This window comes from Garra rufa, chromosome 17 (assembly GCF_049309525.1).
Source record: "Garra rufa chromosome 17, GarRuf1.0, whole genome shotgun sequence".
Classification (NCBI taxonomy): Eukaryota; Metazoa; Chordata; class Actinopteri; order Cypriniformes; family Cyprinidae; genus Garra; species Garra rufa.
The window spans coordinates 28,609,728-28,624,252 of record NC_133377.1 but is presented as its reverse complement, the minus strand read 5'-3'; the positions used below and the strand labels follow the sequence as shown (position 1 = coordinate 28,624,252).

The following is a 14,525-nucleotide window of genomic DNA, read 5'->3' as shown; positions in this document are numbered from 1 at the left end:
TGGTCTGATACTGTACATTCAATTTTCTAAAAATTATACCATTTGTGGTTTAATGGAGGATGTACAAACTCAATTATTACTGAATAATATTTTCATTTTGGGCAAATTTTATATTTATAAATGTAGTGCCTTAAAACAAAGTAATTTTTTTCTGTTTTTCAAAAGGAATTTTGGTTGTTCTATAAATCCCTAGACTCTTAAAATGTAAAAATGGAAGAATAACGCATAGTTTATTAACGAAATTTAAACTATTAGAAGACCCTATTGTCTAATTTTTTTCTTCTTCTTTTACTTTCTTCTGTTTTTTTTTTCATTCAATTTGTGCTCTGTTCTTCAGGATCTTGTTAAGATCTTGCATTGCCTTATTGTATTTTTATTTTCTTGCAATAAAAATATATATATTAAAAAAAAATACTGAAGAATGCATGACGCTCCCGGTATTTTTTGGCCTTTCCGTCTCACATGAACAGATAAACTCAATCTCCAGAGCTGTTATGAGTGTCACTTAATGTAAATTTTACTGTTTCATTTGAGAAAACTAGCATTGTACTGTATACACACAGAAAATATATGGCAACCTGTCAAAATAAAAGTCCGGTTTAACCTGTAACAGAACTATATTAGTCTTGTATTACTTTGTTTATATATTCCCATTTCTGGCTAATTTAAATAAATGATAAAAAATAAATGATAAAAAATAAATATTAAAACATGATTAACCACTTACTTGTAGAAAAATACAACAATTATTATTAAAAATGTTTAAACTGAATATTCACACAATTTTTCTTCCATGAAATTACAGTAAACCTCTGTTTGTTTGTTTCCAAAAAAATAAAAGGGTTTAAGTTTCACTTGATTCAAAATAAATAAATGTTTAATGCTGAAAAAAATAAAAAGACTGTAGGACCCTATTGTTCAAAATTTTGAAATGTAAAGTTTTGGACTTATTTTTTCACTGAAGTAAATGTTTTTGTTATTAAACAGAAAGTAAAGTACCTGAGAAAAAAGTACCGTTGGCTACCAGCACCTGCCCCACCCCCGAAGCTGTAAACTTAGGGGAAACACTGAGTAAACCTCTGTTTCTTTGCCAAAAAAATAAAAGGGTTTAATTTTCATTTGATTCAAAATAAAAAAAATGTTTAATGCTGAAAAAAATAAAAAGATTGTAGCGCCCTTTTCTTAAAAAATTTTAAAATTGAGAGTTTTGGACTTTTTTTAAAAAATTTTTTACTGAAATAAATGTTTTTGTTATTAAACAGAAAGTAAAGTACCGAGGAAAAAAAAAAAGTACCATTGGCTACCAGTACCCGCCCCCAACCCCAAACCATAATTCTAGGGGAAACATTGAAGCTGAATAAACACGCTTTCTACTGATGTATTATTTGTTAGGATATGACAATATTTGGCTGAGAAACAAATCTGTAATCTGTGCAAAAAATCTAAATATTGAGAAAATTGCCTTTAAAGTTGTCCAAATGAAGTTCTTAGCAATGCATATTACTAATCAAAAATTGCATTTTGATTTATTTACAGTAGGAAATTTGCAAAATATCTTCATGGAACATGGTTTTGTGGTTCAGAATCAAATCTTCTGTTTGTCCTCCTAGACCTGAGCATACCTCAGTCAGCCCTATCTATTTCTATAGCCTAACAGCTATAAAATGTGATCCTTTTTTGTTTTGAAAGAGAATATCTTGACGCCTTCTGTTATTTTCTACTGGAACAATTTCTTTCCTAATGTAAATTGAACTCATTGGTCATTACCTCAAAAATTCCTCCTTGCAAACAAGGTTAAGCAAATCTCATATAAATTAATACATATGTTTATCCTATAATAATTTATAAAAAAAAAAAATTTAAATTGATATTGATTTAAAAAGCTCCTCTCGTTTGTTTTGGTCCTGCCAATATAGCATTTTTGGGATCATGTGGTATTATTGCTTATAATATTTTGTAAACATTTTCCTTATCTTATAAACATTTTGGGTTATTATATCAAGGATCACTCTTTAAAGAATGCTGGTTTTATTATACATTTTACTTTTATGTAAATTTCACATTCATAAATACAAGTTTACAAAAAAAACTAAACTTTTTATAGTGTTTGAAAAAGAGATAATACTTGTTATATAGATGTGATGTCAAAATATAAAAAAGTTTTTAGATTTTTGTAGAGTAGTAAAGCAATTAAAATAGTTACTACATGCTCCTCCTTTAACATTTTCACATAAAATAAATTAAGGGTGCTTACCTGCAAAGTACATTAAAATTGCATTGTAACATCCTATGGAAGTGTAAAATATATATATTTGTCTGTAAACTGATGCTTACCCTCTCACCTCCTTTTTTTCTTTTTCTTGTTCCTTCTTGTCTTTCTTGTCCCTATATCAAAATAATTCAAATTGCCCCCGACTGTAAACAATATGCGCTTTTCGGCAATATATAGCTTATTACGGTAATTTCTTGCGCTCCGTCGTCAAATGACTGTAGTGCGGGAAGGATGAGTTTGAATGGAGAGATAGAGAGCGCGAAGTTTTGGAATGCATAAAATAATAAACGAAAGAAAAAAATCATGGCGAAGGAAGAGTAAACAACACAAGAGGCGATTAGGATGCTTTTTTTGATGAGACTTGGGAGCCTTGTGAACCTTTTTCACATGAGTCCGTGTGTGTAAATTTATGGGTGTAGGCTATGCATGTGTAAATGTGCGCGTGTATGAACAAAAAAGCCTCCTGAATGAAAACCTGCAACCCAGTGTCAAAAATACGTGTATATATGAAAATATATTCTTTTTTTTTTTCCTTTTTTTTTGTCTAATTAAATTCTGTTTACAAACTTACCACACAACATTAATGGCCAACAACTACTTTTTTGAGAGCCATTTGTTTTCTTAAAAAAATGACACCTTGCACTTAAAAATAGCACATTCTGTTAGAATTTTACAGTCAAATAAACAAAAAATTACCCATTTTGCGTTTTAACGGGAATGCAACTGCTGGGCTCATTTCATCTGAAGGCAGGAAAACTGAGGGCAAAATGTCATCACTTTCTTACCTGGCACCAAAAAATAGCTCACTCTGTGTGAAGTCGAGGTGTTTGCAGGTAAGAGATAAAAGGAGAGAGAAGGTGGTTTGTGCACATGGCTATTAAAGTCAGCATAAAGGCAATTCAGAGAATTGTATGGATGAAAAATAATGCCAAATGTATTTTAAACAAAAAAGCATGTTGAGTTGCACTAACTGAAAAAAAATAATGCATTGCATTAACAGTGCTTGCATTTTAACATCTTGTATTTCCAGGGCTTGCATTTTTAGGTCGTGAAATTTAACATAGCTGTTTATTTAAGCTGTGAATATATTTTAATTCAAAATATTTCACACACATTTTCATAATTAAAAAATCAATAATTCAAATTCACCTTCCAGAATTCATTTCTGAAATATTCAGTTAAAAATACGACGTGTAATATTCAACCATGCAATCAAAGCAAAAAGGCCTAACTTTCTGTGAGAATAGGTAAAATTCGCACAGAAAGTTAAGGGGGGGGGGGGACTAATGTTACACAATTCTTCTCTTACTTCTTCTCTTTTTTGATCGCTATTTCACCTGAAGTGTTGTAACAGCAGCTGTCCAAACAGACAGTTTATCTAATTTTTTAACACATTTGTTATCTGTTACACCACAATGTAAAACTGCACAGGGTTCCATTAGTTGTTTTTATTTGAGTAACATGTGGATCAGGGTGTTGCTAACTTCATGCATGCACACAGTTCCCAAATGTTTCCCCTGCTATTATATTAGGGGGGCGGCCCAAGTTAAGTTAATTTTATTTTGTATATAGCACCAGATCACAATAGGAGTCATTTAAAGATTTGTTTCCTACAGAACAGGACTTCCTACAGAAATGGCCTTTTGTTATTTATCTTATTTACATTTATGGCATGTCATTTCTGTCTCTACATGGCCGCACGTTTACAATTTCTTCTCCTCGAAAACATGGACTGGATCGCAGAGTTTTGGATGAATAAATCAAAAGTTGGTCTGTCACTTAATTCAAATCGTGATATGGACTAGTGTCTGTGAATACTGAAACGCAAAAGACGGTTTAAATATGAATCCTCCATGTTCTGTTTGCCTCTGTATGTATGAATGGCGAAGACATGGTTTTGTTTACTACACAAATACTGAAGCATCTCCAGAGCTGTTGTGAGTGTCACTTCATGAATTTTACCGTTTCATTTAAGAAAACTAACATTATATCGTCCAGTATACTTACTCAAACTACACGGCAACCTGCCAAAGTAAGTCTGGTTTAACGTGTAACAGAACTATATGCTTTCAGTGGTGTGCACAGACCTCCGGAGGAGCAGAGGCGAAATGGCCTTGCGAGGGCACAATGCCCCCACCCCCCTTGCACACCACTGACTTTGTACAGAATAATGAAGTTGTTTATATATTATATATTATATATAGTTTATATAGAAATATTTATATATTTCTGGCTAATTTAAATACATTTGATAAAATAAATGATAAAAAATAAATATTACAACATGATTAACCACTTAATTGTAGAAAAGTACTACAATTATTATTAAAAGTTTGAAAAAAAGATTGTAGGGCCCTTTTTCACTGAAATAAATGTGTTTGTTATTAAACAGAAAGTAAAGTACTGAGAAAAAAGTACCATGGCTACCAGCACCTGCCCCACCCCCGAAGCTGTAAACCTAGGGGAAACACTGAAATATACCAGTCAAGGCCATCACTGCTCCCTCCTAGTCAAATAGCTTCTATTATGTCCATGTAGTCAAAAAGGAAGTTAGATGACATTTAAAGAACAATCAGTATCAAATGCTGCTGGCTTAGTGTATCATCTTAGTGTATCATCAAGATGTAGCTATACTAAATCTGGGCTTTTAGTGTGCTAATGCATTAAAAGCCACATTAATTGTAATAATAATAAAAAATGTGTTTCATGTAGTGACATCTACATTAAAGCAATAGTTCTCCCTAAAATATAAATTCTGTCAATAATTACTCACGCTCATGTCGTTCCAAACTGGTAACACTTTCGTTCATCTTCGGAACAAAAATTAAGATATTTTTGATGAAATCTGAGAGCTCTAGCTCTGACTTTCCATAGACAGCAAGGGTCCTAACACATTCAAGGCCCAGGTACCAAGAACACTGACATAATAGTCCATTAGACATCAGTGGTTTAATCATAATTTTATGAAGCAATGAATATTTTTTGTATGCAAAAAAAAATATATATATAAAGACTTTATTAAATAATTCTTATTAGGTTACATCAACAAAACAAAATTTAAGTGTAAGAACCATTAGAAATACCACTTCTATCTCGCTATGGGAATCGCCTCGGGCGTAACCAGTCCTGGAAGCACTAATTACACCATGTCTGTCTGTTGATAGACCAATCACAACAGTCCCGCCTCCCTCACAATTATAGCCTGACACAGCATTGTGGGAAGAGATGTGCATCATTGCAGTTCCTGCGATCATTGAGGGGAAAGACCTGTGTGGTTGGGGCTGATGGGCTTCAGAGATCACAGAGGGAGAAGGTGGAGTTCCTCCATGCCCCAGTGGAGCTGAAAGCCCTTTTGGGGCTGTAGTGACAAATATGTGTCAGCAGTACAACCTATGCAAGAAGGATAGGGACAGCTTTTGAAACTTGCCTTCCCAGGAAGCCTACTGCTCGGCCCCATCCATTTGGGTTTGCCTCTGCTTCCAGAGCAGGGGTGCCCAACCTCGGTCCTGGAGGGCCAAGGTCCTGCAGAGTTTATCTCCAACTTGCCTCAACACACCTGCCTGAAAGTTTATAGTAGGCCTAGTAAGAGCTTGATTAGCTGGTTCAGGTGTGTCTAATTGGGATTGGAGCTCAACTCTGCAGAACACCAACCCTCCAGGACCGAGCTTGGGCACCCCTGGGGTACAGAAATACTAAGACAAGGACAGTACCTTCTTTACATTTAAGGTTTATCCTGCCACAATTTCTTCAAGCCATGTGGGGATTGACAGAAATACTATAGGTCCACACCTGCTTGTATGCAGGTTTATGAGGGATATAAGGCATTTGAACAGGATTTCAAAGCCGCTGATTCTGTCATGGAAGAATCTGTTTGTTGTCCTTAACACACTCTCTCAGCACTCTCTCAGCCTTCTTTTGAGCCGAGATGATATTTATTTAAAGCTCCTTCCGCTAAAGGTTGCTTTGTTATTGGCTCTTTCAACCGCAAAGCAGGTTAGTGAACTTCAAACTTTTTTGGTTCATAACTTCTGTATGCTGTTTGCTATGGATTTCTCCAAAACGAATCCAGCATTTGTGCCTGAAGTGAGCGAGTCAGCTTTTGCCTGTAGACAGCTGGATTTACTGACTTTTCATTCGCTGCCCTTTTTTCGGAAGAAGAGCAGCTTCATTGTTTGTGCCCTGTCTGTGTGTTGCGTCATTATGTGGACAGTAGAGCTCTAGTTTAGTTTCCCAGAAGGCTCATACTAGAGGTTTGGCCCCCTCATGGGCATTGTATAAGAGTGTTTCAAGACATTTGTGAAGTCTTGAAACAAAAAAGCAAAAAAGAGCGTGATTCCCCAACTCTCCTCCACCCCCATTCAAAATAGAACTAAATACTAATTTTTAAAAGTACCATTTTAATTCTTTGTTTGAATTTAGTAATGCACATTGTTATTATTTCTAGCAATACACAGAAATTAACTTTTCAGTATTTAGAAGAAAATATTCTATTTGATTATTATTTCACCTCATGTGTTGTAACAGCAGTGGTCCAGACAGACAGTTTATCAGATTTTTGCAACACATTCTTCTGTACAAACACCCAATTCATGCAGGGGCACAGTGGAATCCGCATATATAAAGATCAACAGGCACTGTTGATCATCACATGTTGATCTGCGCTTCAAACACTTAAACTGAGGACAGACAGGTAAGAACCATGGTGTAGCTCTATTCCAGCATCATCAGTGGCACATGCTAATGTATTTACTGCACTTCCAATTGGGATATTAAATCAACTATTTAGTCCATGTGCACTATAGGTGTTGTTGTTAACTTCAAGCCACTGTCAAAGGCATTACACTGACTTTAAGTCATGGGCTACTTCTATACAGAGCTAATTAGATTACTTACTAATTGTAGTTAGTAATGTAATCCATTATGTTACACATTTCAGGTAATATAATCAGACTACTTTTTGATTTCTTCAATTGCTTTTGACGTAACTCCTTTATCAAAAAGATTTAAATAGGATAATCTTGTACTAAAATGTCAAGAAAATGTTTTCTAGTCCTTGACGTTGACAACATGAAGTGCATTAAACATTACATTACATTATCAAGGAATTTTATCAGGAATTATTAGGAATTTGTGATTTTAATGAAATGATTAAATCATAAAATGCTTATTTATTAAAATATTTAATTTAAAATCTCAGGGGTACTACAAGTAAATGTATTAGGTGAAAGAGGTTCAGATAACAAAATAAGTTTAGGAATGCCTGCATTACATGTAGGAAATAAGAAACACTGAATTTTTGAATTTTTTTCTTGCTTTCAGATCATATTGAACAGAGAATCTTGCTCTTGACGGATGGAGATGCTTAATATGCAGTAGATGGAAACAGAAACTCTGAAGGGCTCATGTACTTGCTCTGAAACTGAGTTTAACCTGGAGAGTCAACCTCATAGATGTCTACAGTGTCACAAAGTTATCACCACTAATCGTGAAGACTGTTGCCAAAACCAAATTAAATGAGCTCAAATTCGTATTGGTAACAGCCTGAAAAACAACGGAAACAACAATGAACTGTAAGAAATTGTTCTGTTGTTTTATCATCTTCTTGTGATTATGATATGTATAAAATAATAAAACGGTGCTAAATGCTAAGATGCTAAAAAAATTGTATTTTTGTTTTAATTTAATTAATTAATTAAATTAGTGTTTTCAAAATTACCAACCAATTAAACAATTTGTATTGTGAAAAGCTCTGTGAGATTGGTACTTGAATTGGGCGTTTATAGATGAATGTGGCATGTTTAGAGGTGTCTCTTCATTCTGTATTTCCAGAGCTGTAACATGTCCCACTGCTCTGCCCCTGTGTTTTTACTTGGTCAATGTCATTAATTGCATTAACTGTATTGGCATCAGCCTGGAAAATAATAGCAGCAACAATGAGCTGTAAGTGTCACTCTCTGTCTCTCTTTTTGCACTTTGCCTCCTTTTTTTAGTAAATGTTTTTGTCTACTTTTGTCATTCTGTTTGTTAACCCCTTAGAGTTCCTGTCAAACTTAACTCAATGCAAAACGTCCCTCCGGTGGAACGTTGGAACACTAAGGGGTTAAATACTTTCGCAAATGTAGAAAATACAGATTAATTATTCTCCAAAAATCCTTTGAATACAAATTTGCCTTTGGCAGAAGTATATTTCATTTGCTACATGCTTTTCTGATTTCTTTTTCTCTGTGTGTTTTAACAGGGCTGCAACTGTTGGGCTTATTTCATCTGAAGACAAAAACATTTCAGTTGAAGCATATTGATGGGAGATTTGTCAACATTTTCCTACCTGGCACCAAAAAATACCTCACTTTGTGTGAGGTGTTTGCAGGTTAGGTGCACTGTATTTTGCTTAAAGTGAAAAACTTTTATATACAGTATATCTAGCTTTTCTTTAGCTGTTAGCTGTTGTTAGAATAGCTGCTATCCATACTTGTTGCAGAATAATACCCTAAATTCAGCTCATCTTTGCTTTCTGTGCAAATAATAAAGAATCATCAGAGCATTATATGTTGTGTTGCATGTTTATGAGTCAAAAATTCCTATTTGGAAGGTTAATTCCTATTTGTTAAGAATATGAAAGTTTGACAGCATACAAAACTGAGAATGAAATAAGGTTTTACTCATACATTGGGACCTTTCATTGGGATTAATCTGAAAATATTAAGCATTCCACATTTTTACTCAATTTTAGTATGTAGAAATAAAAACTCAAATAAAAAGTACTATTTTTAATGCCTAGTGGTTCAATGTATGGGCAAACCATAAATAAGTGACCTTTAACTTCTCAGTTAAAGGTCAAGCTTGGACATACAAAATGATGCTACAATAGTCAACAACACAGAGCCTGAAATCCTGACCCCACCCTGTTTTATTTTAACTTAATGAAAATGAACCAACTTCAGTATTTGAAAGGAAATATTCTGTTTGGTTATTTTTTCACCTCATGTTTTGTAATAGCGGTGGTCCAGGCAGATCTTTTATCTCAATTTTGCAACATATTCTTCTGTACAAACACTCAGTTTATGCAAGAGCACAGTGGAAACCGCATATATAAAGATCAATACGCACTGTTGATCTTCACACGATCTGCGCTTCAAACTCTTTTAAACTGAGGACAGACAGGTAAGAATCATGGTGTAGCTCTATTTTCAGCATCATCAGTGGCACATGCTAATGAATTTATTACACTTCCAATTGGGATATTATATTTGGTCCATGTGCACTGATGTTGTCAGCTTCAAGTCACTATCAAAGTCATTACATTCTGGTACAGAGCTGGGTAGATTGTTATTGATTCCAAATTATCTGACAAAAATTACATTACACATTTTAGGTAATGTAATCAGACTACTTTTTGATTAATTTTAGATTACTTTTGACCTAACTCCTTTATATAGATTTAAATAGGAGAATCTTGTACTTGTAAAATGCAAAGAAAAAGAAAATGTATTCCATTTGTTGTTATTGACAACATGAAGTGCATTAAACATTACATTGCATTATCAAAGAATTGCTGGGGTTTTTTAAGTTTAATAAAAAGCAAATAATTAAATCATAAAATATAAAAACTTTTTTTTTTTTTCAAAAATAGCATCAAAATAAAACACTTTCTAAAAAATATATATATTTTATTTGTTTACCTGCACATCAAAGAACTGTGAACAATATGCAAATGTCATACTTAATTACTAAAAGGTGAAAGAGGTTCAGATGACAGAAAAGTTTAGGTAAATAAGAAGCAATGGGAATTTGTGCATTTTAATGTGTTTAAAAAAGTCAAAGCCTTCCAAAGAAATAGTAATACTGAGCAATAATTCAAATAAAAGTGAGTGTTCATTAGTATTAAATGCAAAGTTTGAAATGCTAGGAAAACTCTTTATTATAACTGAAATTATTTTTGTGAATCCAGTGGTCAAATGCTGTGTGGCTTCTCAGTTTTCTGCCACCTGACTAGTGGCTTTTTAGAAAGAAAATTTAAAGCAACACTGAGTAACTTTTCCCTCAATGCTCCCTCTACAGGTTAGAAGCGGAATTGTCCATTACCGCTGTCGTAAATAATTTAGCCTACCGTCGTGTCACATGCACGTTATTTGTTTGGAGGCTATCCAGGACCAGCTTTGGAAATAACGATGTCCAGTGACAAGATAGAGTATGTTGTATGACTTTATAAAAGTATGAAAACCTTTTGTGAAGCCTGCCGTAAAGCAAGTCGCATTTGTAGTCTCATTTGAACTACAAAACCGCAAACCGACGACCCAAACTTACATAGTGCTGTTATGGCCGATAGAGGGTCGCTAAGCGAATACGAAAGTGCCGTTTCACCCTGTTATGAGTTGATGAACCACTGACACGAGTTCGGAAACATTATTTTAAGGTAAAAACAACTCTTTAGTGTTGACAATTCCGCTTCCAACCTGTAGAGGGAGCATTGAGGGAAAAGTTACTTAGTGTTGCTTTAAAAGAAGAAAAAGGATTTGGGAGAGTTAATAAATTATGAATAATGTATTGCTATTGTGTAAACAACATATAATCAATAAAAAGTGATTTTAAAATGTAATTGAATGTACTTACAAGAACTTAATGTTTGGAATCTGATTCCAGATTACAGTTACTTCCCAGCCCTGCTTCTATACTATTTTGTCATTACAATAGCAATAAATATGTGCAAAATATTGAAAATAATTTCTCCATGTGCTGTGATTATGTGGTAATTGTGTGTATGTGTGTGTTGTTAGATCAAAATAGGTGTGCTTGGGATTTTGTTGCTCACAGTTTTTTCCAGGCTGTGCGTCGCAGATGGGACAGGTAAATTTAGAATAATACAGGAATGTATGGATTTCAAAATAAAAGAGATTGTGCAATCAATAGATTATTTATTTGTATTGCTTTAAAGTTGTCTGGCCCTTTTCTTGCTTTCATATCACATTTAACAGAAAATCTGTTAGTCCAGATGACAGAAAAGAAGTGCTTATGTATTTCAAGTGAGTGTGCTTCATTGCTTTAAATATTTTGAAACTTTATAGAATTTACATGACTTTGTATAATGTCCAATTATGGGAGTATACAGTGAAATGTACTTTATTTGATGCTGAACAGAGAATCTCGCTCTTGGAGCTGAAGCTGTCCAGTCTTCCACATATAATTATTTAGGAGCTGCTCAAAAAGCTATCGATGGCAATAGACGGTCAGATTACCATTTCAGGTCCTGCTCTCACACCAAAGGGGACAAAGACCCCTGGTGGAGAGTTGACTTAAAGGAAGTGCACAAGGTAACCAGGGTTATTATCACTAATCGTGGAGACTGTTGTTCAGAGCGGATTGAAGGTGCTCAGATCCGTATCGGCAACAGCCTGGAAAATAATGGCAACAATAATCAGCTGTAAGTATCTTCTGTCTCAACTTATTTTAGAGAGTGAATAAAATTCTTCAGAAAGAACTGTACTGTATATGAATACAAACTTAATTTTGACAAACTGAAAGTGTCCAGTATGTAGTATGCTGTATGGCTTTTTGATTGACATGTCTCTCTGTATGTTTCTGTCTCTGTGTGTTAGGGCTGCCATCATTAAACGAATTCCAGCTGGAGCCACAGAAACATTTCAATTTAAACCTGTTACAGGGCGATATGTCAACATTTTTCTGCCTGGGCATGGGAAATACCTCACTCTGTGTGAAGTCGAGGTGTTTGCAGGTGAGAGATAAAAGGAGAAAGAAGGTGGTTTGTGCACATGTGTACTGTCTGTATGTGTGGCTATTAATGATGCCTTAATGATGTTTTGATTTCATTGGCAGATTAAGCGCAACAAGATGAAGTTACACCTAAGTCCATTGATTCCAGAAGCAAGCAAAAAAAAAAAAAAAAAAAAAAAAAAACTTAAGTGCACTGTTGCTTAAAGTGAGAAACTTTATGCATTATATCTAGTATTTTCTTAGCTGTGCCACTAACCATGTTTTACATGTTGTTAGAATAACTGCTACCCATTATACTTGCATTATAATACCTTAAATTCAACTCATTTTCTAAAAAAAAAGTGACTAAAAAAAAAGCAGTCTATTTAGTCACTATTTCACCGCAAGTGTTGCAACAACAGTGGTCCAAACGGACAATTTATCTGATTTTTGCAACACATTTGTTTAAGCATGAGAAAGTTTTTACTTCTGCCATTGGTTCATTACCTGTAATGCTATTTCATGAGAACTGCACAATATTCCATTAGTTGCTTTTATTTGAGTTGGCTCAACACGTAGATCAAGGTGTTGTTAACTTGATGCATACACACAGTTAATATATTTGTCAACTGCATCACAGCTTACTCCTATTCAAATGGCTTCCATTATGTTCATGTGGTCAAAGAAGAAGTTACACTGTAAAAAATGACAGTGAATTTAATGGTAAAAAACTGTAAAAATGCTACGGTAAAAACCTGTAAAATGGTTAACGGTAAGTTCCCCTTCCATATACGGTGAAAAACTGTGTTGGACATTGCATTTAATTTTACTGTAGTATACCGTTTTTGGAAGTGAAAAAGAACGTAAAATTTACAGTGAATAACCGTAAACTGACATTCCCAGAATTCCCTGTATTTAATTTTTTTTATTTGATGTTTTTTTTTTTTTGTTGAAATAACTTTTTCATCTTAGTTTTTTCTTCATGGCAGTTTTGTACATTAGGGTTGTATGTTACATCTAATGTTGTTAAATTAATGTTTTTTGCATTATTTAAGTTTTATGTGTGTTACCATGATGGTGTTTAGTGTTTGTGTGAATGACACTGTGCACCTTCTTTATATGTTATTATTCAAAACCTCTGTGCGATGGGCTTTGGTTGATCATGTGATGTTGTCATCACCACCTGCTTTTGGTGGTTATCATTGTATTACAAAGGTACAAAACAGATTTCAGTACTTCAAAAAGTTGTTACATTACCATTATATCAGTTATGATTTTTAGTATGATGTTACGGTATTTATCTGTAAATTTAAGTGAAAACCGTAAAATGTAAAACATTGCTACTGTATTTTTTACGGTAAAATTCTGGCAACCACAGCTGCCAGTTTTTTACCGTAAATTTTACGGATTTTTTTTTACAGTGTAGGTGACATTTAAAAGACAATCAGTATCAGTTGCTACTGGCTTAGTGTATCATCAAAATGTAGCTATCCTGAATCTGGTCTTTTAATGTGTTAATGCATTAAGCCACATTAAGTGTAATAATAATCTAAAAATGTCCCTTATGTAGTAACATCTACATTAAAAGGATAGTTCACTCAAAAATGAAAATTCTGTCATTAATTACTCACCCTCATGTCACTCCAAACCCATAAGATCTTTGTTCATCTTTGTTCATATTTTTGATGAAATCTCAGAGCTGTAGTGCTTACCCTTCAGTGACAGCAAAGATCCGACCACGTCCAAGGTCCACAAAAGTACCAAGAACATCAACAAAATAGTCCGTATGTCATCAGTGGTTCAACCATAATTTTATGAAGCTACGGGAATACTTTTTGTGTGCAAAAAAAGAAACATACCAAAAATAAAGACTTTATTCAACAATTCTTCTCCCCTAGGTTTAGACTGACTGGCCATCTCATCAGTGGGCCAGAGTGCAGAGAGGGATTTATATAATGGCAAGATAGGCTGCCGTTGTGCACTTTCCCAGTCAACTTTTTAAAATATTCTCAGTTAAAGGTTAAGCTTGGGCATACAAATATGATGCTACAACAACCGTAAAGGCAACAACACGCAGGAATAGGGCACAAAACAGAGCCTGAATCCCTATCCCTCCCCCACCCCCATTCAAAATAGAACTGAATACTAATTGTAAAAGTACAATTTTAATTCCTTGTGTGAGTATAGCAATAAACATGTTTTAACAATACACAAAAATGAACTTACTTTTCAGTATTTAAAAGAAAATATTTTATACGGTTATTATTTCACATCATGTGTTGTAACAGCAGTGGTCCAGACAGACAGTTTATCAGATTTTTGCAACACATTCTTTTATACAAACACCCAATTCATGCATCAAAACCACATATAAAAAGATCAACATGCAATCTTGATCATCACAGGTTGATCTGCACTTCAAACACTTGAGGACAGACAGGTAAGAATCATAGTTTAGCTCTATTTCCAGCACCATCAGTGGCACATGCTAATGAATTTATTACATCTCCGATTGGGATATTAAGTCAACCATTTGGTCCATGTG

General features: G+C 34.1%; 1 protein-coding gene across 1 annotated transcript; it reads left to right on the top strand.

Moving 5' to 3' along the window:
• The first annotated feature begins 8,205 nt into the window (after positions 1-8,205).
• Positions 8,206-12,108, top strand: LOC141289343 (fucolectin-like). Its single transcript, XM_073821458.1, has 5 exons — positions 8,206-8,212; positions 8,511-8,639; positions 11,408-11,690; positions 11,866-12,002; positions 12,104-12,108. The coding sequence occupies exons 1-5, from the start codon at positions 8,206-8,208 to the stop codon at positions 12,106-12,108; spliced, it is 561 nt and encodes a 186-aa protein (XP_073677559.1).
• Positions 12,109-14,525: the final 2,417 nt, after the last annotated feature.

What these genes read in the sequence shown, in the direction of transcription:
- LOC141289343 (XM_073821458.1), top strand. An exon ending in TTTGTGTGAGGTGTTTGCAG is followed by an intron (nt 8,640 to 11,407) that starts GTTAGGTGCACT and finishes GATGCTGAACAG; the next exon opens with AGAATCTCGCTCTTGGAGCT. An exon ending in AATGGCAACAATAATCAGCT is followed by an intron (nt 11,691 to 11,865) that starts GTAAGTATCTTC and finishes TCTGTGTGTTAG; the next exon opens with GGCTGCCATCATTAAACGAA.